Consider the following 24,128-nt stretch of genomic DNA (forward strand, 5'->3'; position numbering starts at 1 on the left):
AGTACCTTGCCCTTGAACTAACTAACTGGTGTTTGGCTTTGATCGATAGCCGGTTGAAACTTGTGGTGGTATCATTCGATACCTGGCGACTCTAAGCATTCGGACATAGATAGCATAGAAGGAAAGGCAAATTCACTGATTGCCCGAATTGGAACAGAGCCACAGAAAAGACCAAGTAGAAAAAGAAGCGGCAATAAAATAGAAACAAATATTCTGCATCTTAACCGTAACTAAACCCCAACTGTCTTCACCCAAATTAGTTCCATGTCCCTGATGCCCTTATCAATTAAAAATCTATTGATCTTATGATGAAAATTTCGAATGATTCAGCTTCCACAGTGTTTTGCAGGCGCTCAACCCAGATACATTCCAAAACACTAATCACCATTGTTCTGGAAAATCCAGTAAGGGAAATAGTTTATAATAAAAAAAGAAAGTGCTGGAAACATTCAGGTGATCTGGCAGCACCTTTGGTGAGACAAATAGAGTTTTGGAAGAGTTATATTCTGAAAAAGAGTCATACTTGACCTGAAACACTATTTCTCTCTCCACAGATGAAGAATGCAGTCTAATGTTTATTAATGAAAGTAGAATAGCTTCTTTAGGAATTAAGGTAAATTTCACTTCTACTAAAATTGCTTTAAATGTGAAAAACGTCTAAACGTCGCAACGGTTATTTATTATTTGGGGGGTGACATAGTTTCTATGTTGCACTGACGTCCCTCATCATATCCTCATTAAACTGCAATGCGGTAAATCAAGGAATAAAACTGAATCCTTTGTCAGAAACAATAACATTGGGGATATAATGGAAAGATAATTTTAAACAGGAATAGCTAAAGAAATAAATCTTTACATACTGAATATTAACATTCCAGCCAAATAGGAATATTACAAGATGGGAATATGAAAACTGCACACACTGCAGTTTTCTAAAATATCTTATAGATGGCAGAGTCAGTAACCATTAATAGATTGATGATTGATGTCAGTAATTGTAGACATTGTACAATTATGCTGGGGCAAGCAAAGTAAAAGTGAAAGCACATTCCTCCTTTATTTAAAAGAAGTTACTTCAGTTGAAACACTGAGAAACATCTGAGAAACATAAATGAACTGTAGAATGAAAGTGGAATAGTTCTAGTGAATGCCCGTGCAGTAATGGCTGGTTCTATTAATTTCCCTATCATTGACACCACATAGAATCCCTACAGTGTAGAAGGAGGCCATTTGGTCCATCAAGTCTGCATGGCTCTATCTTTTCAACAATACTAACATCCATTTTATATTGTCTTTGTGTAGGTACTTTACAGAGGGATATCAATCTGACAGCCAAGGATATTGAGTCCAGACATGAGACTACATTAAATTGCCAGAATGTTTGATACTTAAACTATACTTGTAATTAATCTCTTGGTGAATGGAGGTCTTCATTGCTGGGAATTCTGTAATGGGCATAATGGCTGCCTGAGACCTGTATGTGCTTATGTATCACTGATGGGAAATTGACACCTTCCTGGAGTTCAGCAGTTCTACGTATGTCTTCTCTCAATTTCTTTGTTCCCATATTCTCCAAGGATCACCATTCAGTACCTACTTTACACAGCATTTCTTTCCTCACTGCCACCCTCATGTACATGCTGCAAAGGTTTCAACGCACAGCTCCATTATGCACCACATTTCTCTCTTCACAGTCATCCTTGGCACAAGGTTAACACCTCTTATCTTACTGGAGAAGATTTAACATCACAGAAAAGTGCTAACTAGAGATACAGAAGCCTCTACTGGAGACCCCAATGCATTTGATGAGTTGGTACTGGATATTCATGACTATAACATTCAAAAGCTGATCAGAATGAGGAATCTAGAGGACTAACAGGAATTCCATTGTGAGGGTTCCCCACAAACTGCATTACAGTATCCTCTCAAAATGATCGTCACAAAGGCTGACACAAAGTGCCACACTATCTATGACACGTGTTTGCCTAGAGCAGTGGTTCTCAACCGGGGTCCACATGGACCCTGGAGGTCCATGTAACATTACTGGGGGTCCACACAAAGAAAATACCAAATTGGGGGTCCACGGTGATATTTTAGTGGTGCATAGAGCAATTCTACTTCAGAACAATTGTTATTACTGAGAATCAAGTAGAAGAAAAAAAGGTTTGTTTTCATGATGAATATTCACCTCTCTCTCTCTCTCTCTCTCATTCTCTTTAACACAGTAATCACTAGAAACTGTGTATATTTGATATGAATTGGTTATTTTTAGAGTTATTTAATTCAATTTAGTCAGTAAAAAGTTTTTTTCATTACTTTTCATATTAGAATAAGTTTGGCAACGTACGAAAATACCGCTAATCCGTTTCCAACCCTCACGGTAAGGTAGATGGACTTTAGGATTAGTTTACCACGCATATAAGAAGCTTTTTTTTCTGTGGAATGGCTATGGGGGTCCACAAAAAAAATTTAAGAGGAAAAGGGGTCCATGGGTTAAAAAAGGTTGAGAACTCCTGGCCTAGAGCAACCAAGGCAGTCAGCTTCTCACTTCCTTAAAATAACTGATATTTTATCATCTTTACCGGCACCTCTCAAGATCCTAAAGCTGGGAACTCCCAAGAACTTTTTTGTAGCATTCCATCATTGCAACGCAAATAGCCAGTCGCCAGCAACGAGACATTAGCTCTGTGGAGCTGAGTCAGCAAGACACACGATATGCACCGAACATTGGTGGGCAAGGCCACATGTGGATGAAAAAAAAACATTTACTGGAGAGAAAGGGTAGCGATCCAGACCCCGTTAAAAGAAGGATGCTTTGTGAGCACCAAAGGTATTAGGGTTTATGGGGAAATCACTCCTGAAGCCTCTGATAAACATCAAAAGAACATCAGAACTAGGAGCAGGAGTAGGCAATTCAGCCCCTCGAGCCCGCTCTGCCATTCAAAACAATCCTGGCTTGATCTCCTCTCAGCCTCATCTCAACATTCCAGCCTGCTTCCCATAACCCTTCATCCCGCCATGAATTAAAAACCTACCGATCTCCTCCCTAAATTTAGTTTAGTGTTCCGGTGTCCACCAGCTCAGGAGTAGAGATTCCACAGATTCATGATCCTTTGAGTGAAGTAATTCCCCCTCATTACTGTTTTAAATCTGCCACCCCTCAGCCTAAAGCTATGGGGCTGGATTCTCGAACCCGCCGCGCAACATTTCTGTTTCACCCGCCGGCGGGATGCTCCATTACACCGGCTGGTCAATGGGGTTCCCCATTGTGGGGCAGCCCCCGACTACCGGCAAAACGGAGCATCCCGCCGGCAGAGAATCCAGCCCATGGCCTCTCATTCTAGAATGTCCAACAAAGGGAAACGTCTGCTCTATGTCTACCCTGTCAATCCCCTTTACCATCTTACATACCTCAATTAAATCTCCTCTCATTCTTCCAGTATCCAGCCAATATAGGCCTAAATTGTTCAATCTCTCTTTATAAGACAAGTCCTTCCTCCCTGGAATCGATCTTGTGAACTTTCTCTGAACTGCCTCAAATGCATTTATGTCCATCCTCAGTAAAGGGATCAAAACTGTGGACAATACTCCAGATGCAGTCTCTCCAATGCCCTATATAGTTGCAACAACACTTTCCTATTTTTATACTCTATTCCATTAGCAATGGATGCCAAAATTAAATTTGCCTTCCTTATTATCTGCTGCACCTTAGTACTAACTTTCTGTGATTCATGCACAAGGACACCGTGATTCCTCTGCACCAAAGTATTTTGATGTTTTTCTCCATTTAGATAATAAGTTGCCTTTTTATTCCTCCGACCAAAATGGATAAGCTCACACTTATCCAACTTAAATTCCTTCTCCCAGATTTTGCCCTCTCACCTAACCTATCCATATCCATTTGCAATTTTCTTATTTCCTCATTGCAACTTGCTTTCCCACTTATTTTAGTGTCATCTGCAAATTTGGCTCTATTACATTTTATCCCTGCATCCAAGTCATTAATATAGATTATAAATAGATGGGGCTCAAGGACCGAACCTCGATGGCACCCCCCTAGTTAAATCTTACCAACCAGAAAAAGGTTAATTTATCTCCACTCTCTGTTTCTGTTGGTTAGCCAATTCTCTATTCCATACAAGTTGCCTTTTTATTCCTCCAACCAAAATAGATAACCTTGTGGATCTTACCTCGTGCATTAATCTTTTGTGTGGCACCTTATAAAATGCCTTCTGGAAGTCCAGATGCATTACAGCTACAGGATTCTAAAGTTTGGAGGAGTCCACAACCCACATGTCTGGACTATTGAGGGGCAAAATTCTTAATATTCTGTCAGTCTTTCTGGAATTTCCCCAGCCACTTGTGAGGAGACTGCAGTGACTGAGGCTGTTAAGACAAGTCACTTTCGGGACTTGTGGTAGGAAACTGGAGGAAACCCACGCAGACACGGGGAGAACGTGGAGACTGCACAGACAGTGACCCAAGCCAGAAACCGAACCCGGGTCCCTAGTGCTGTGAAATAACAGTGCTAGCCACTGTACTACCATGATTCCAACAATGGGACCTGGAGCAAGGCAACTCCAGGGTCTTGGGCTGGGAGAGTTTAGGCAGTTTAGGTTTGGTGAGGTATATTTTACAGAGCAGGTGTGTAGGAAGAAAGAAAGGGTATTATCTTAGGCGGGGCTGCCCTCGATGCACAAAGGGCAACCCGCTAAAAAAGTAGCCCACCCTTTCTTCCCGCCCTGTTCAAAGAAATTTCAAAAAATGGCCTGTCCACTCTTGTGTTTGGCGTGGGCAGTGTACTATTGGGGCCAATTTGCTTTTTAACAAGCTTAATCGACCCTTGTTTATTTCATAGAATCATAGAATATGCAGTGCAGAAAGAGGCCATTCGGCCATCAAGTCTGCCCTGGCCCTTGGAAAGAACACCCGACATAAGTCCACACCTCCACCCTATCCCCGTAACCCAGTAACCCCACCTAACCTTTTTGGACACTAAGGGTAATTTAGCATGGCCAATCCACCTAACCTGTACATCTTTCGACTAGGGGAGGAAACCGGATCACCCGGAGGAAACCCACGCACACACTGGGAGAACATGCAGACTCCAAACAGACAGTGACCCAAGCTGGGAATCAAACCTGGGACCCTGGAGCTGTGAAGCAACAGTGCTAACCACGGTGCTACCATGCCGCCTTTTATTTATTTAAATATGGCGTGTTGGCTGATGAATTTGGAGCCTGCTCATGCTCTGTATTATGATGGCAACCTCAGGAGGGGCGGGAAGGTGGTGGGGTTGGTACCTGCCCTATTTTACATGCCCCCTCACTGAAAACATGCGGGGACACATAACATTGAACCTGAGATCTAATATGTTATGAGGTGCAACAATATTTATAGTATTTGAAGAAATTTTCACGTCTCAAAAGTTGGAGAAATGGAGTAACAGCAGTTGTGATGAAGAAAGACTATGAATGAGGAGAGTGCTTCACAGAAAAGTTGATTTCGAAAGCCCTTTGCAGGCAAGGAGGTTTCGGAGTGGCAGATGTTATGCTAAGTTATTCCATGCTTCTCTGCCTCCAAAGTAGTCACCTTCCATGGGATATCTATGCCCAGAGATTTATGGAGTTGGCCCAGAAAGCTACAACAAAAGGGAAAGGTTAAGGGGATGGGAGGTAGTCATGGGAGGGATTAATGAGAGAAAGTGGAAATGGTGAGGGGTGTGCGGGAATGATAGGAGAAATAAACTGGCAGGGAGTTCATCAAGAGGGATAGCGTGATGGTGTGGGTAAGGGAAATAAGGCCTGGAAGGGTAATGGAACATTGGAGAATAAAAGAGGGCTGAATGTATATTTGAAAGTGATGAATTTAGAGGGCTACGGAGATAGGGCTGGGGAATGGGACTAGCTAGGTTGCTCTTTTGGGAGCCGGTGCAGGCATGATGGGCCGAATGGCCTCCTTCTCTGCGGTCAATAACAAACAAAGATATATGCTTGCTAACATATTACAGGACTGTCCCCGATCCATGAAGATAGAAAAATTGAAGAATTTTCTTTCCTATCAGACTGTACTGGAGGCATGTGCTTTGTTGTTTGCAGCCTGAGTTGCCATTCTTTTCATTGTCAGAGGGATCATTCTGCAAGGGATACACTTGGTTACCAACATTGAGGGGATTCGTTGTTCAATCCACAGAATTATAGAAAGGTTTCAGCACATCATGCCCATGTCAGTTCTCTACAGCAGCAATTTAGCTTGCCCCACTCCTCTGACCTTTCCCTAAAGCCCTGCAAATCTTTTCATCAGGTGGTTGTCCAATTTTCTCTACCGCAGTATCAAACAATTTAGTTCAGACCCGAACCAGACAGTGTTTCAAAGGGTTTACTTCATACAGTTTTTGGTTTAGCTGCCTTTCACATTAAATCAACGTCTTCTGGTTCTCAACTCCTCTGCCAATGGGAAAAGATTTTTCCGCAATCTACTCTGTCTAGCTTCTTCATTATTTTGAACACAATAACTTATATTTATCTAGCGATTTTAATGTAATAACATATCCTAAGGTGCTTCACTGGTGATTTATGCCATCCAGTACTGGGGTCCCAACTGTCTGTGTTCAAAACCTGATGCCAGGTCTGCTGCTGATATCTATGCATGATTGTATTGAATGGTGGAGCAGGTTGAGGAGTCGAATGGCCTATTCCTCTTCCTATTTCCTTTGGTCTTATGTTCCCTCTATTCATCATTATTTTAATTGTCTCTTGACTGGCATGGCATAATCCACCCTACGTAACATTTAACGTTTAACCCATCTGAAACTATGGTGCCACTAATCTATCCCGTATTCATCCCCAATCTTCCCTATTGGCTCCATGTACATTTCAAATTTCAAATTCTCATTGAATCTCTCTCTTTCTGCAATGGCCTCCAGCCTTATAACTCCTGAACTTGCCAGTCCTCTGCTTCTGGTCTCTTGCACACCCCTATCCTTTCATGTCATAATTTGCCTAAGGCGCTATATAAATGCAAGTTGTTGTTACTGAAAAACTGGAAATGTTTTGCTTGTTAGTACCCAGTAAATACCTTGTTGCGTGATTGTGTGGCTTTGTGCTTGTTGCAGATCGAGTTCTAGTTGTGCTTTTAGGCTTTGCCTTCACCATCTCTTGTGTCTGAAGGAGATATTTCAAATTGGAAGTGATAAAATATATTTGCCATGCATACACAAAAATCAAAGTAATATACTACTAAAAGCAAAGACAACCTGATAATTAACATTTGGGAAAAGTAACAATGACAATGCTGCGAAAATAATCATAATTATTTTGGCTGACTGAAGTTACATTGTGGGTGAAACTGAACAGATGTAGGACAGTGTTTTTCAATCTTTTTTCCCCTGGACACACTTTTGCCAACTGGCCAGTATCCGTGTCCACCGATCAGTGGGGCCCACGCTAGCTGATCTTTGGGACCCATGCCATGTTTGCTTATCTTTCATGCGAAAAGGCTGCTTGATCCTCCCAATCTCACTTCAATAAGGTCCACAGGAGGAGAGGACAATGAGAATATCAGGTGCAGACTTCAGCCACTTCCTTTGTGCCATCTTCACCTTTGTGAGAATGGAAAATCCAGCCTCGCACATGCAGGCCATCATGAACGGCATAGCAACAAAATGCTTGTTTTACTCAGCAATCGATACTCTTCGGAGATGCTACTCCAGATGCTGACAGCCTCATAAGCTTTTGGTGTGTTTTTAATGTACCATCCCCATTCAGGTACAGCAGCATAGAATTTTCATTTGGAGTCAGCTCTAAGTTAATAACTGACACGAGGGTCTCAACCTCAAAAGGAATTTTTCACCCACCACTTATCTTTCAAAATCTGAAACTTCTATCATTTTCCAGTACTTCCCTGCATATAACACGCATGTGCTTTGATTTCTTATTTGTATTGGCACAATTGACAAAACAATACCTCACGAAATCATGTTTATACTGTTTTGTTCCTGAACTAAATTTCTTTTTAGTGGCCAATCAGGCAGAGGCCCTAGAGCTCTGTACAGAGATAACACCAGCACTGTTCTGCCTGTCCTGGACACTCCTGAGCTCTCTCCAACAGATTCAGTTGCGAGATCCTGGCCAGTAGGTACACTGCCTATTTGTGTCTCTGGCCATTTCTTACTTGTAAGAAAACAATTCAGCTTCACAGTCCTCTTGCCTTTCTTGCTAGCAGCTAGAAAATGGAAGAAGTGATTTAGCAGCAAAAGTACATACAGATGGGGCGCTGGAAGTCTACATGCGGGGTGTGTGACACTGCTCTGCTTCCAGAAACGGCCCTAGGGTTGCTGGCGCCCCGGGCAAGCTGAACTTCGGTGCCCTTCGAGGGGGGGGGGCTCCGTTCACCGGGGGAGCTCCGTTCACCGGGGGGGGGGCTCCGTTCACCGGGGGGGGGGGGGCTCCGTTCACCGGGGGGGGGGCTCCGTTCACCGGGGGGGGGGGGGCTCCGTTCCCCGGGGGGGGGGGGCTCCGTTCACCGGGGGGGGGGCTCCATTCACCGGGGGGAGGGGGGGCGGAGTGACCTGGTACATGATCGGGACCCACCGATCGGCGGGCCGGTCTCTCTGTCGGCAGGCCTCCTTTCATCCACCGGCGAGCCTGGATCCATCCGCCATGTTTGTGCGGGGCGGCCTGGGGGAGGGCGGCCACCGCGCATGCGCTGGTTGGCACCGGCCCAACTGCGCATGCGCGGGACCCGAGTCTTTTACGCGGCGCCGGGTCTCTGACGCCGGTCACGCACTCCTTGATGGCGCCCCCCTAGCACATGGCGCCCCGGGCGACTGCCCGAGTTGCCGGTACCTTGAGCCGGCCCTGTCTGCTTCTGGCCAGAAAACTGCTCACAGCCTCATTTCCTTCTTATTTAAAAATCGGCAATGGCCACCATTGTCAATTAAAATGCTGGTAGTGGCTGTTGGGCTCTTCTCCTGCGATTGGGACCACCGCAGGAACGCTACGAACAATCACTCTGCGGCTCTCCCGACACCTACCCGTAACCTCATCTTGGAACAGTTCAACAAACAGCAAGAGGATGAGAGCGCCTGCCCAGCTGAACGTTGAAGAAGCTCTGCTAACGTGGTTCAGGGCAGCCATTTCTGGTCCAATCCCACAGGAAAGGGGAGTCACCATGGCAAAGAAGCTGGAGTTAACCTGCAGTGATAGATGGTTGGACCAGTTCAAGACAAGACACAACATACCACAAAGGCTGAAGAGATGCTCTGGAGTTTCACACAGCAGCATAAACATGTTTGACTGCATTGACAACAAAGTGAATTGTATTGTGCATGTCCGAAAACAGCCCACTAAGTGGAAAACAATTAGTTTTTCCTGTGCTAAACCACGGCATTTTTAAGGCCAACACATGGCAAATGTAACAAACAGAATAAAGGGCGGAATTCTCCGCTCTCCACGTGGCGTGGGAGAATCGTGGGAGAGCCTCGCAACACTTTTACGCCCCCCTGGCACCCCCAGCGATTCTACCCCCCCCCCCCCCCCCCCCTCCCCCCCCCCCCCCCCCCCCCCGACTCGGAAAAATCGCCGCTCGCCGTTTTTCACGGTGAACGGCGATTCTCCGAGCCCGATGGGTCAAGCAGCCGGCGCTTCACGCCCGTTTCACCACGGCAGCAACCACACCTGGTGGCTGCATTCGTGAAACGGGCGCCAGATGCCCGTTTGGGGCATCTAGGGGCCCGATTGGCACGGGAGCACCACGACTGTACTCGGGAGAGGACAGGCCCGCGATCGGTGCCCACCGATCGTCGGGCCAGCGTCCAAAACAGACGCACTCTTTCCCCTCCGCCGCCCAGCAAGATCAAGCCGCCACGTCTTGCCGGGCGGCTGAGGAGAAAGACGGCCACCGCGCATGCGCGGTTTGCGCGATGAAGTAATCCGCGCATGCGCAGGTTGGAACCGGCAACCCGCGCATGCGCGGATGACCTCACAAATGCTCCGTTTTTTTGCGTCATTTCCGGCGCGACAAGGTCGCGGGCCGGGAAAGACGGAGGCCCGCTCCTAGCCCCCCGGGTGGGGTGAATTAGGTGCGGGAAGCGGGCCCCGAGGCCGTCGTGAACCTCGGCCGATTTCACGACGGCCATCCCGATTTTTATCGGGAGCGGAGAATACCGCCCAAAGTTTTTATTTAACTATCTCACAGTTTTCTATTCAGAATTTGAATAGTTTAAGGGAGATGTGCGTGGGACGTTTTTTACGCAGAGGATGGTGGGTGCCTGGAACGCTTTGCCAGAGGAGGTGATAGAGGCGGGCACGATAGCATCATTTAAGATGCATCTAGACAGATATATGAATGTGCGGGGAACAGAGGGAAGTAGATCTTTGGAAAATAGGCGACAGGTTTAGATAAAGGATCTGGATCGGCGCAGGCTGGGAGGGCCAAAGGGCCTGTTCCTGTGCTGTAATTTTCTTTGTAAGAAGTCTTCTTTTTTAAATAAATTTAGAGTATCCAATTAAATTTTTCCAATTAAGGGGCAATTTAGCGTGGCCAATCCACCTAGCCTGCACATCTTTTGGTTGTGGGGGCAAAACCGACACAAACACGGGGAGAATGTGCAAACTCCACACGGACAGTGACCCAGAGCTGGGATCGAACCTAGGACCTCAGCGCCGTGAGACTGCAGGGCTAACCCACTGTGCCACCGTGCTGCCCCTTTGTAAGAAGTCTTACAGCATCAGGTTAAAGTCCAACAGGTTTGTTTCAAACACGAGCTTTCAGAGCGCTGCTCCTTCCTCAGGTGATTCACCCGAGGAAGAAGCAGTGCTCCGAAAGCTCGTGTTTGAAACAAACCTGTTGGACTTTAACCTGGTGTTGTAAGACTTCTTACTGTGCTCACCCCAGTCCAACGCCGGCATCTCCACATCGTAATTTTCTTTGTTCTTTGTTAACCAATCAGGAGGTCAGACTTAGAGGAGCACAGGACTGCAAGGCTTGTGCGACTGGAGGAGATTAGAGAAAAGGAAAGGGGTGAGAGCATGAAAGGATTCTCTGGTTCATTAACTGCTGCTTAACCACCAGCTACTGAGAAAACACTACATTGGTGCCAACCCTATATTACACAGACTGCGTGCATTTATTGATGCCACCAAGCTGAGGCTGACCTGCTGCTCGGAAAACTTATAATATATCTTAACATCTTCATCAGTGCTTGATATGCCCGTTTAAAAATGATTCTACTTGTGAGCCTGTTGTAGCAATGATTGAACTAATTATTTTTGACTATTGATATTTGGGTGGTGAGAAAGGCTAGAAGATTCATAGTCAAATTTACAGATTAGCAGGGATGTTAACAGCAACCAATGGGATGTTCTTAAGAATTAGAGGAGCACAGAACTCCAATTGTGGGACTGGAGGGGATTACAGAGAAACGGAACCATGAAGGAATTTGAAGACAAGGATGAGAATTTTAAAATCGAGGCATTGCTTGACCACGAGCCAATGCAGGTCAGCGAGCCCAGGGCTAAGGGTGAACAGGGCTTGATTCAAGTAAAGCCATAGGCAGCAGAGGTTTAGATGACGAATGTGGAAGGGGCCAGAAAAGCATTGGGATAGTCAAGTTTAGAGATAACAAAGGCAAAAATGAATATTTAGTAGCAGATGAGCTGGGGCAAAGGCAGAGTCAATCAATGCTGCAGAAGTGAAAATAGGCAGTTTAGATATACACTGGAACATTCATCTCGGACAAATGTGAGACCAAGGTTTTGAACAGTCTCATGCAGCTTTAGACAGGGAGAGGGATGGAGTCAGTAGCTAAGGAATAGAGTTCGTAGCAGGCACTGAAAACAATTGGCTTGGGCTTTCCCCAATATTTGATTAGAGTTCATTGCTGTCCATCCAATACTGACTGTAATAAAAGCAAATTATTGTGGATGCTGGAATCTGAAACAAAAGAGAAAATGCTGGAAAATCTCAGCAGGTCTGGCAGCATCAATAAGGAGAGAAAATAGCTAACGTTTCGAGTCCAATGACTCTTTGTCAAAGCTAACAGACAGAGAAAGTGGGACATATTTGTACTGTAGAGTGAGAATGAAAGGTGAGTCATAGCCACAGAAACCCAGGGGAACCGGGTGCTAATGGTCACAGAAACCAAGGGGAAAGAGTGTTAATGGCAGTCCCCAGAGAGAACAAAAGATGTGAAAGGCCAAACAGCAGAGAAACTAACATCAGAGGGTGAACTGTGATAGATGTAGATGTGTGGGGAGGGGAAGGGGGAAGCGAAGAGGAGAGAACGGGTAAGGGAAGGTTGATAAGATGGGGGGGGGGGGGTTAATATATATTAAGAAAGACAAGAAAGAAAGAAATAGTAAACTACAGTTAAAATGAAATGGGATGAAAACAAATGGGTCGAGGTGGGGTAGAGCTAATCATCTGAAGTTGTTGAATTCAATGTTGAGACCAGAAGGCTGTAACGTGCCTAACCGGAAGATGAAATGTTGTTCCTCCAGTTTGCGTTGAGCTTCACTGGAACATTGCAGCAGACCAAGAACAGACATGTGGGCTGACTGTCTGTCATGTTGCTGCAGGCAACTTCCCAAAGAAGAATACTAAAATGAAACAAATTTTCCAACACATTTTAAACCATCACAATTTGGTCATTTAAAGTTAAGATAAAAGTGAAGCAATTAGAGATAAAAGCCATCGGACTTGCTTTAACTCTGTACCTTCGGCATCGTGACAAGCAAATGCCCTGTGGTTTGGGATCTCTTTGCAGAACTGCTGTCCGGTTTTACTTCTCCTGGAAGCACCAGCTGAAATATCTAAAACCAATAAAAAAACAATACCACACCAGCAGAATTATCACTGTTCATTTACAGTCAGTATTTATTTTCAAATAAATTACAAATTAATTGCTTCATTTTACAATGTATCACTTGGCCATGAGCAAAGCAGATATGGCACAGGTTTAAAGAGGCCAATACTCAATTAAAAAAGGTCTGAATAATTTTGCTTTGAGCGAAAAGCTGAGTTCATTTTTGTTACAGAGACAAAGGACAAAATTACGAATTTGATACAAGAATCTAATAATAATACTAATAATAATCTTTATTAGTGTCACAAGTAGGCTTACATTAAACTGCAATGAAGTTAATGTGAAAAGCCTCTAGTCGCCACACTACGGCGCCTGTTCGGGTACACAGAGGGAGAATTCAGAATGTCCAAATTACCCAACAGCACACCTTTCGGGAATTGTGGGAGAAACTGGAGCACCCAGAGGAAACCCACGCAGACACGAGGAGAACGTGCAGACTCCGCACAGACAGTGACCCAAGCCGTGAATCTAACCTGGGACCCTGGTGCTGTGAATCCATAGTGCTAACCAGTGTGCTGCCCTACAGCCCGATCTTGCACAACAAAGTGCAATGATAGCCATGGAAATATAACTGGACGACAAAGGCCTGAAATAATGTTCTGGAGACAAGCATTCAAATCCCACCATTGCAGAAAATGTGATTAATTAAAATAAATCTGGAATTTAAAAAATGCTTCTCAATGTTGATGGCCATGAAACTACAAGATTGGGAGAAAAACCCACGTGGTCCCACGTTCACTTATGCCCTCACATGGTCCGCCAACACACGTCATCCGGACCCACAGAAATGTGGTTAAGTTTTAACTGCCCTTTGAAGTGGATGTTCCTAATGGACTGCAGCGGTTCAAGAAGTCAGTGCACCACAACTTTCTCAAAGGTAATTAGGAATGGGCAATAAATTTTGCTTTAGCCAACGACACCCACACCCCACGAACAAATACCCACATCCCACAAATGAATAGAAAAGTGGTTCAGCATGTCACTCAGTTGTATCAATCACCACAGCAAAGTCAAATAACACCAGACAGAAAAAACAGCATTGACTGAATCACCAGGCAGACTAATGCCGCATTCTATTTGAATAGTGGCACAGGCTCAAGGTGCTGAGGGGCCTCCTCCTGCTCCTGACATCTATGTTACCCAATTGACCTGTAAACGTCTCACAAATATCAGGGAGCTGGGCCAAAATCGGGAGGGCTCCCCCACAGACGAGTCAAGCAATAGCCTTATATAGTCTTCCATACAAAATTATACTTGATAGCCAATGTACCAGACTCTTCCTTCACTATCCTTGGTACATCATGTGCCCCTGGCAGTACAGACCCGTCAGAGATAGTGGCATAGTGGTTATTCAGGCAGGAGGGAGTGTCCTGGAAGTCCTCAATATCGACTCTAGACCCCATAGAATCTCAAGGCATCAGGTCAGACATGGGAACAAAAACCTCCTGCTGATTACCACCAATATCCTCCCTCCTTTGATAAATCGATACCCTGCAGCTGGGGGAAATCCAGCAATGGCCCTGAAGCTGATGGAACTCTGTCTGAATGTCTGGGTCAGTTCGGTAGTATACGTAGTCTCCAAGCCTCCTTGATGCAACAATGGGCTGCAAATTGGCAGATCCACCCAGGTCCCTAATGGATCCCTGGAAAAATCTTGAGGCAAAGATGTTGAAAGCCACAGTGATCTTCAGGGCCATTGGGTGGTATTGGGTGTCCATGAACTCACATGTATCTCACCTCATCCTGCAGCATGGTGCAGAGATCAATGATGACCTCCCTGAAGAGTCTCAGTCCGCACTGACACTGTTGTTCAGACCACTGAAGATAGTTCAGTCTCATATGGTGGACTCTCTTTTGGGGATAGGATTGTCAGGAGGCAGATGGCACACTCCTCCATACCCTTCTCCCGGGCCCACCCTGAAGCTAGCTCTCTTGCTGCTCCTGTTGTGCCTGACATCCCCCCAACCATGCCTGGGCCTCCCTCCCTCTGAGCTGTTCCGCCTCCACAGCAAAGGGGTGCAGAGGTGCCATGGTGGATTCAGGCCATGCTAGGTGGGCTTTCTCCTAGTCCCGCGCTTTCTGTACATCGAACCTCCGCCCATGCTTTTCCTGGACACTACCTCCCTTCCACTGTCATTTACTGATGCCCTCAGTTTCCCACCTGCACTTTCACTGCACATTGGCTCGTCTGGTGGCTGGTTGGCAAAGTCAGCACTGAACTCTCAGCTCCTTGCTGCCTCCTTTAGCCAGACTGGAATCTGAAGTGGTTCCCGTGTACCACTGAAAAAAGTAGCAATGCACTGTAAAATTTCAGTCAATTGCCTTTTTAAATAACTTAATGATATCCCACCATATCAGTGTCAAAAGTCCACAGTCTGTGGTTCCCGTGACTGGTAAAATCTGGAAGTGATGCCACAACATCGGACTTCAGGTTGAACGCGCCCTGACACCCCTCCTAACCTCCAATTTCATCTTTGGTAGCCCAGTAACGTTCCAGCCCTTATGTGTCAGGTGCTAGTAGCACCTTGACCTCTGACTCAATAGGTTGTGGGTTCAAGTTCTGTTCCAACATTTGAGCGCAGAAACATAAGCTGACATTCCAAGTGGCATCTTTTGAATGAGAAACCAAGACCCCATCCGCCTCTCAGGTGGGGCAAAAGATCCCATGGCACAATTTTGAAGTGCAGCAGCGAGGTTATCCTTATTGCCCTGGCCAATATTTATCCTTAAAACAACGTCACAAATGGGCTCGGGTCTGGCAGATGGAATACAATGTTGACAAATGTGAGGTTATCCATTTTGGTAGGAATAACAGCAAACGGGATTATTATTTAAACGATAAAATATTAAAGCATGCCGCTGTTCAGAGAGACTTGGGTGTGCTAGTGCATGAATCACAGAAGGTTGGTTTACAAGTGCAACAGGTGATTAAGAAGGCAAATGGAATTTTGTCCTTCATTGCTAGAGGGATGGAGTTTAAGACTAGGGAGGTTATGTTGCAATTGTATAAGGTGTTAGTGCGGCCACACCTGGAGTATTGTGTTCAGTTTTGGTCTCCTTACTTGAGAAAGGACGTCCTGGCGCTGGAGGGTGTGCAGAGGAGATTCACTAGGTTAATCCCAGAGCTGAAGGGGTTGGATTATGAGGAGAGGTTGAGTAGACTGGGACTGTACTCGTTGGAATTTAGAAGGATGAGGGGGGATCTTATAGAAACATTTAAAATTATGAAGGGAATAGAAAGGATAGATGCGGGCAGGTTGTTTCCACTGGCAGGTGGCAGCAGAACTAGGGGACATAGCCTCAAAATAAGGGGAAGTAGATTTAGGACTGAGTTTAGGAGGAACTTCTTCACCCAAAGGGTTGTGAATCTATGGAATTCCTTGCCCAGTGAAGCAGTTGAGGCTCCTTCATTACATGTTTTTAAGGTAAAGATAGATAGTTTTTTGAAGAATAAAGAGGTTAAGGGTTATGGTGTCCGGGCAGGAAAGTGGAGCTGAGTCCACAAAAGATCAGCCATGATCTAATTGAATGGCGGAGCAGGCTCGAGGGGCCAGATGGCCTACTCCTGCTCCTAGTTCTTATGTTCTTATGTAAAAGCAAATGTTCTGGTCATTATCAAATTGCTGTTCGTTCTTGGAACGGAGTAGGGACAGGGGAGGATTAGCGCTACCCAATCTTTCCGGATACTACTGGGCGGCGAACGCATCGATGGTGCGCAAGTGGGTGATGGAGGGGGAGGGGGCAGCTTGGAAACGTATGGAGAGGGTGTCCTGCGGCAATACAAGCCTGGGGGCGCTAGTAACGGCACCATGGCCGCTCCCCCCCACAAGGTATACCACGAGTCCGGTAGTGGCGGCCACCCTGAAAATCTGGGGGCAGTGGAGGCGACACAGGGGGGAAGTGGGGGGTCTGATGGCGGCGCCACTGAGAGGGAACCACAAATTTGTCCCGGGGAACACTGGCGGGGGATTCCAGAGCTGGCACAGGGCGGGCATCAGGCAACTGAGGGACATGTTCATAGAGGGGAGGTTTGCGAGCCTGAGAGAGCTGGAGGAGAAATTTGAGCTCCCCCCGGGGAACACGTTTAGATACCTGCAGGTGAAGGCATTTGCCAGACGACAGGTGGAAGGATTTCCCTTGCTTCCCGATAGAGGGGTGAGTGATAGGGTGCTGTCAGGGGTCTGGGTCGGAGAAGGGAAGGTCTCGGACATCTACAAAATAATGCAGGAGGTGGAGGAGGTATCGATAGAGGAGCTGAAAGACAAGTGGGAAGCGGAGCTGGGAGAGCAGATAGAAGATGGGACATGGGCGGATGCCTTAGAGAGGGTCAATTCGTCGTCGTCGTGCGCAAGGTTGGGCCTCATCCAATTTAAGGTGCTGCACAGAGCCCATATGACGGGGACTAGGATGAGTCGGTTCTTCGGGGGTGAGGACAGGTGTGTTAGGTGTTCGGGAAGCCCTGCGAACCATGTACATATGTTCTGGATGTGCCCGGCACTGGAAGAGTTCTGGGAGGGGGTGGCGGGGACGGTATCGAGAGTGGTGGGAACCAGGGTCAAACCAGGGTGGGGGCTAGCGATTTTTGGGGTTGGGGTGGAGCCAGGAGTACAGGAGGCAGGGGAGGCCGGAATATTGGCCTTTGCGTCCTTGGTAGCTCGGAGAAGGATCTTGATTCAGTGGAGGGACACAAGGCCACCAAGTGTTAACACCTGGTTAAACGACATGGCAAGCTTCATCCAATTGGAAAGAATCAAATTCGCCCTGAGAGGGTCGGTACAGGGGTTCTTCCGGCGGTGGCAGCCCTTCCTTGACTTTCTGGATCAGAGATAGGAACTGGAGGCCGAAACAGCAGCAACCCGGGGAGAAAGGGGGGGGGGGAAGGGAGGGGGGGGGGGGATAGCAACGAAGGGAGCACGTCAGCGGGGGGTCGCGGGCAATGACTGCCCGAGGCCATCGGCAGAAAGGGAAAAACGGTTTGGTTGCTAGACTGGTAGCGCGGGGGGGGGGGGGGGGGGGGGGGGGGGAGGGTGGGGGGGTGCGCGCGGGGGAGGGCGTGGGGAGGATTTTCCAGGCGGGATTTGTTGTGTTATAATTTAAAATGTAGTAGGGGTAAATGTTTGTATCAAAAAATTTCAATAAAAATTATTTAAAAAAAAAAAATCAAATTGCTGTTCGTGGGAGATTGCTGATTTCCTACATTTCAACAGTGACTACATTTCAAAAGTCAATTAATTGGCTATAAATCACTTTAAGACATTCAGTTTGTTCAAGCCATTACATAAATTAAGGGCTTTTTTTCCGAAACCCTACACATGTTGCTTTTTCCCTTCAGTGACCCAGAAACTGCATGCAAGCCAGGCAGTGGTAGAGGAGGAAAAGCAGGAAGATGAATTCAAGAAACACCATCACCTGCTCTCTCTCACACCCAGCCAGCAGGTCAGATACTAACACTATGCAAACAAATGCTCTCTGAAATGGCCTGGAAAGTTACTGAGTTGTATCAAACTGCAAAAAAGTCTAAAAGGAATGATACCAGATGGACCACCAAACATCAACCTAGGCATCAGAAATGACAATGGCAAACCCAGCCCTGTCGACCATGCAAAGTCCTCCTTACTAATGTCTTGGGGCTAGTGCCAAATTTGTGAGGGCTGTCTCACAGACCAGTCAAGGAACAGCATGACACAGTTATGCACACAAATACCACCATCACCATCTCTGGGTATATCGTGCCCTATTGGCAGGACAAACCCAGCAGAGGTGACGTATTGGCAGCACAGTGGTATACAGTTGAGAGGGAGTTGCCCTGGAAGTCCTCAACATCGTCTCCCGACCTAATGAGGTCTCATGGTATCAGGTCAAACCTGGGCAAGGAAACCTGCTGATTGCCATGTAATGCACCCCTCAACACACAGCTGATGAAGCAGTAATCCTGCATGTTGAACACCACTAAGAGGAAGCCATCAGGGAAAGGACACAGAATGCAATGTGGGTGGGGGATTTCAAAGTGCATCACCAAGAATGATATGGCATCGCCACTACTGACCAAGCTGGCCGAGTCATAAAGGACATAACTGCTAGTCTGGATCTGGGGCAAGTGGTGAGGGAACGAACAAGAGGGAAACATATATTTGACCTCATCCTCACCAACCTGCCTGCCGCAGTTGTCCATGACAGTTATCGATGGGATTGACCACCGCATAGTCCTTCTAAAATGAAGTACTATCTTCACATTGAGGATAGCCTCCATTATGATGTGCGGAACAGCATAAGCAGCAAGTGATAGACAGATCAAAGCAAATTCCACATACATCAGATCTAAGCTCTGCAGACCTGCCACATTCACTCATCAATGGTGATGGGCAATTAAACAACTGACTAGATGGGAAGGCTCCACAACTATCTTCATCCTTAATGATGGGGAGCCCAGCACATCAATGCAAAAGATAAATTGAAGCATTTGCAACCATCTTCAGCCAGAAGTGCCGAGTGGATGATTCATCGCAGCCTCCTCCGTTGTCCTCAGCATCACAGGTGCCAGTATTAAACTAATTTGATTCACTCAATGTGACATGAAGAAACAGCTGAAGGCACTGGATACTGCAAAGGCTATGGGCCCTGACAATATTCCAGCAATAATACAACAGACTTGTGCTCCAGAACCTGCCACACCCCTAGCCAAGCTATTCTCAATACAGCTACAACACTGGCATTTACCCAGCAATGTGGAAAATTGCCCAGGTATGTCCATAACACAAAAACAGGACAAATCCAACTGGGCCAATTACTGCCCCATTAGTCTACTTTTGATCATCATTAAAGGGATAGAAGGGGTCATCCACAGTGTAATGAAGCTGCACTTGCTTAGGCTTAGCAATAACATGTTCACTGATGCTAAGTTTGGGGTGCCCCAGGGTCACTCAACTCTTAACCACATTACAGCCTTGGTTCAAACGTAACAAAGGAGCTGACTTCCAGAGGCGAGGTGACAATGACGGCCCTCAAAATCAAAGCAGCATGTGACCAAGTATGGCTTCAAGAAGCCCTAGCAAAACGGATTTGGAGGAAAACTCTCCGCTAGTTGGATGATGGTTGTGGTTGTTGATGGTCAGTCATCTCAATTCCAATACACCGTTGCAGGAGTTCCTCAGGGCAGTGTCCTAGGCCCAACCATCTTCAGTTGCTTCATCAATGACCTTCCTTCCATCACATGGTAAGAAGTGGCAATGTTTGCTGATAATTGCACAATGTTCAGCACCACCACAGCAGTCCATGTCCAAATGCAGCAAGACCTGGACAATATCCAGGCTTGGGTTGACAAGTCACAAATAACCTTCACTTCACACAAGTACCAGGCAATGACTATCTCCAATGAGAGAGAATCTAACCATTGTCCCAGGACATTCAATGGCATTACCATCATTGAATCCCCCACTATCAACATCCTGGGGGTTACCATTAACCAGAAACTGAACTAGCCATAATAAATCCGGTGGCTACAAGAGCAGTTCAGAGGCTAGGGGCATGGTTTTCCCACCACGCCCGCCAAAAGAATGCCACGGGCGAGCTGTGCAGAATAGAAAAATCCATTGACCTCGGGCGGGATTCTCCGGTCGCCGGGAGAACATAGCCGGAGAATCCCGCCCTAGGAATCCTGTGGCGAGTAACCTCCTGATACTCCAAAGCCTATCCACCATCTCAAAGCACAAGTCACAGGTGTAGTGAAATACTCTCCACTTGCCTGGATGGGTGCAGCTCCAAACAACACTTAAGAAGCTTGACACCATCCAGGACAAAGCAGCCGATTGATTGGCATCTCTTCCACAATAATTCACTCCCTCCGCCACCAAAGCACAGTAACAGTAGTCTGTACCATCTACAAGATGCACTTCAGGAGCTTACTAAGGCTCCTTAGACAGCACCTTCCAAACCCATGACCACTACTATCTAATATAAAAGCAAAATATTGCAGATTCTGGAAATCGGAAACAAAAACAGAAATGCTGGAAAAACTCAGCAGGTCTGACAGTATTTGTGGAGAGAGAAACAGAGTTGAAGTCATACAGACTTGAAGCATCAAATCTGTTTCTCTCTCAATAGGTGCTGACAGATCTGCTGAGACTTTCCAGCATTTTCTGATTTTATAACACTACCATCTAGAAGATCAAGAACAGAAAACACATGGGAACACCGCCACCTGGAAGTTCCCCTCCAAGTCACTCACCACACTGACTTGGAAATATATTGTCATTCCTTCACTGTCGTTGGGCCAAAATCCTGGAACTCCCTTTCTAACAGCACTGTGGATGTACCTCCACCTCATGATCTGCAGCGGTTCATGAAGGATGCTCGCCACCATCTTCTCAAGGGCAATTCTGGATGGGTAATAAATGCTGGCCTAACCAGCAGCGCCCACATCCCAGGAATTCATTTTTTTAAATCAATAAATCTTTAAGACAAAACTAGACAAATACCCTGAAAAGAAACAATTTATCAGATATAATTGTAAAACAGGAAGGTGAAATCAGATATACTTTGAGTCTCGAGATATACTTTGGGCATATGTAGTATAATTGCAGTATTAATAATATTTTGTCTGTACTTTTCTCAGATACTGACCTTTCCTTTAACCAATACACAAACATGGGTTGGCTGAACATCGATATCAAGTAGGGATGTGTCCATATGTCTGTGGAATTAATTTTTAAAAATAGATCAGCATTTGCACTAAAATACCATCAACATATGTAAACCCTGAATTTGCAATGATGCGCTTTAGTTATGATATTTTTCTTACACATGTAACTAAGTAATATGGTGGAAATGTGAAATTGAAAGTGACCCCAAAATAATCTGTGACTTGCTTAAGGAATCTGTTCATGGCTATTCAACAAATGTTACAGATGCACCTTTTTGCATTGTAAATGGAATAGGCACTAAATAGGTAGAAATTCAAAATGATGGCTACCTATCCCATTCTCTACTTTCATCACCTAATTAACAATTCAACTTCAGGCAACTGATATCAGAAAATATCAACTTATACCTCATATTATAATAACTTACTAAAATATCTCAAATTTCATTTTCAGGCGGTTAGATTCTAACATTATTTATTCAATTGCTGTATTATGTTGCAGAGCTAACCTGTAAACAGCAAGATCTAAGATGAATTGATTATTTTCTTCATCATCGGTCAATGCAAAATCAATCCTGCAAAGAAAAAGAAAAATTCACCCTTCAATTTATAAGCATACCTCTTTCTCAACTATGTTACAAGACAGATTGCAGTTTACTCCACCGATTTATAACTCTAATTATCAGTATGGCCCATATTTTCCAGACATTTCAGTATCGCAACAAGACATTTAATATCGAAACACACTGAGCATTGTGCTGTTGCACTATTTATGTGATGTACGCTAAACTTGCCAGAAAATGTTAGTGATTATTTATTACAGTGTAAATACATTATTAACAACATGGAAAATCTAGGTCTCTCTGGCACTGAAAATTATATTTTATAACCGTGGAGTTGCATTCCTTCAGATTTCACTTAAATAATTTAACAAAAATCTGGGCCGGGATTCTCCTTTTCTACGACCCCCGGTCACGGAGCAACTCAGGATCCGTTAATGGGCTAGCACCGGCGCCATATGGAACTAGTACAATTCCAATGTGTCAGGTGGAACTAGTAAAATTCCAATGTGTCAGGTGGAACTAGTACAATTCCAATGTGTCAGGTGGAACTAGTGCAATTCTAATGCATCCGATTCAGGGTCAGGATTGGCACTCGAGAGGCTGACATGCTGCAGCTGCATGTAAATACTCCACTCCCCACACACTCTCATTCCAGACAAGAAGATGGCATCCTGAAGAGCGGCACCCCCATTTCACCGATGCGGAGCTTGAGACCCTACTGGATGCCGTGGAGGAGAGGCAGGACACCCTGTTCTCTGGGGTGGGAAGGAGGCTGCCAGCCGCTGCCATACACCGGGCCTGGGCGCACGGGGCAGAGGCCATGCGCTCCGTGGGCCCAACCGCCAGGACCAGCCATGAGTGCAGTTAAAAGCTGCACAACCTCCTCAGGGCAGCCAGGGTGAGTAACTGGCACTGTGCCCCTGGCACCAACCCTTGTGCCACACACCCATACGCCACCCTCCCACTCAGTGGGCGACCGAACCCCACCCACTGGCAGTCTGCTCGCACCCCACCCTGAACCACATGAGAACATTCATATCGCCCACCATAGCTGGGTGCCCTGTACACACAGGTCACAAGCTACCCATATCCTGTGCTGCCAGCGACCAACTGCATCACACTGCACACAATCGCAGAGACAGAGTAGACTGGAGGGGGCTCGTCAGACCTGTGGCCCCAAACCGCCGTACAGTGGCAGGCATTGGAACTGGTTGGTGGGCCTGGAGAGCGGGCAGTTGCCGAGTTGGAGGTCGGCATCGGGTCCAAGTGAGCCCCCACTGAGTTGCGGTGTCCCTATGGCACACGTGGCACCATGTCAACACCACTGCACCACCCCCACACCACCCAATGCACCCCCCAACCCAGAACAATACTCCTTCACCTCCGCACCCCATCACCCCCACACTAGCAACCTCCCCCCACGACCCCAGCACCTTCATACCAATCCTCCACCACCCTCACCCGCGGTCGAACCATGCCTCATGCCTTGTGTTTTGCAGTATCACCTGGTGCCGAGGCGGGCCCTTCTGGTGTCTCTAACACCCTTCACCATCCCAGAGACATTTATCTCGGTTGGGCATGTGAGTGAAGAGACTCCGGGGGCACTATCCTGTGCACACCACACACACGTGCAGCGGTACATCAGATAGAGGTAGGAACCCCCGAGGGAACAGATGGTCAGAGGGCAGACCGACCTCAGTGGGTAGCACGGTAGCACAGTTGCTTCACAGCTCCAGGTTCCCATGTTCAATTCCCGCCTTGTCATTGTCTATGCGGAATTACTCTTTCCAAGGGCCGGTGCAGATTCGATGGGCTGAATGGCACTGTAAATTCTATGATTCTTTGACCCGAGGGACTAGCTGCCATCCATATGCTTCTGGATAGGGCGGCCTCATCGATGCTGGAGATGCAGACACAGAGCTAGGGACTAATGAGGGGGTGTCAGCAAACATCTGCCACCTGCAGGTGCAGTTGGAGGAGTACAACCGTCTGCAGGGGAAGAAAGTAGTGCCGACCATGCGTGCCACCCAGGCCACCACTGAACGGATGGCATCCGCAGTGG

General features: G+C 46.5%; 1 protein-coding gene across 8 annotated transcripts in view; it reads right to left on the reverse strand.

The window, feature by feature from the left end:
* The window catches only part of lrrc6 (leucine rich repeat containing 6), a 159,634-nt gene that overhangs the window by 63,739 nt on the left and 71,767 nt on the right, over positions 1-24,128 (reverse strand). For 4 of the 8 annotated variants that reach the window (XM_038809249.1, XM_038809248.1, XM_038809247.1 and 1 more), the window contains 4 exons: positions 22,013-22,078; positions 21,485-21,554; positions 12,717-12,812; positions 7,078-7,163 (listed from right to left, as the gene is read on the reverse strand). In XM_038809249.1, the coding sequence (XP_038665177.1) occupies positions 7,078-7,163; positions 12,717-12,812; positions 21,485-21,554; positions 22,013-22,078 (318 nt within the window). Of the gene's footprint in view, positions 1-7,077; positions 7,164-9,034; positions 9,195-10,891; positions 10,995-12,703; positions 12,813-21,484; positions 21,555-22,012; positions 22,079-24,128 lie in introns of those variants that run through there. The other 4 variants (XR_005462052.1, XR_005462051.1, XR_005462053.1 and 1 more) reach the window with 3 other exon arrangements.

The sequence above is a fragment of the Scyliorhinus canicula genome, chromosome 10, assembly GCF_902713615.1.
Source record: "Scyliorhinus canicula chromosome 10, sScyCan1.1, whole genome shotgun sequence".
NCBI classification, from domain to species: domain Eukaryota; kingdom Metazoa; phylum Chordata; class Chondrichthyes; order Carcharhiniformes; family Scyliorhinidae; genus Scyliorhinus; species Scyliorhinus canicula.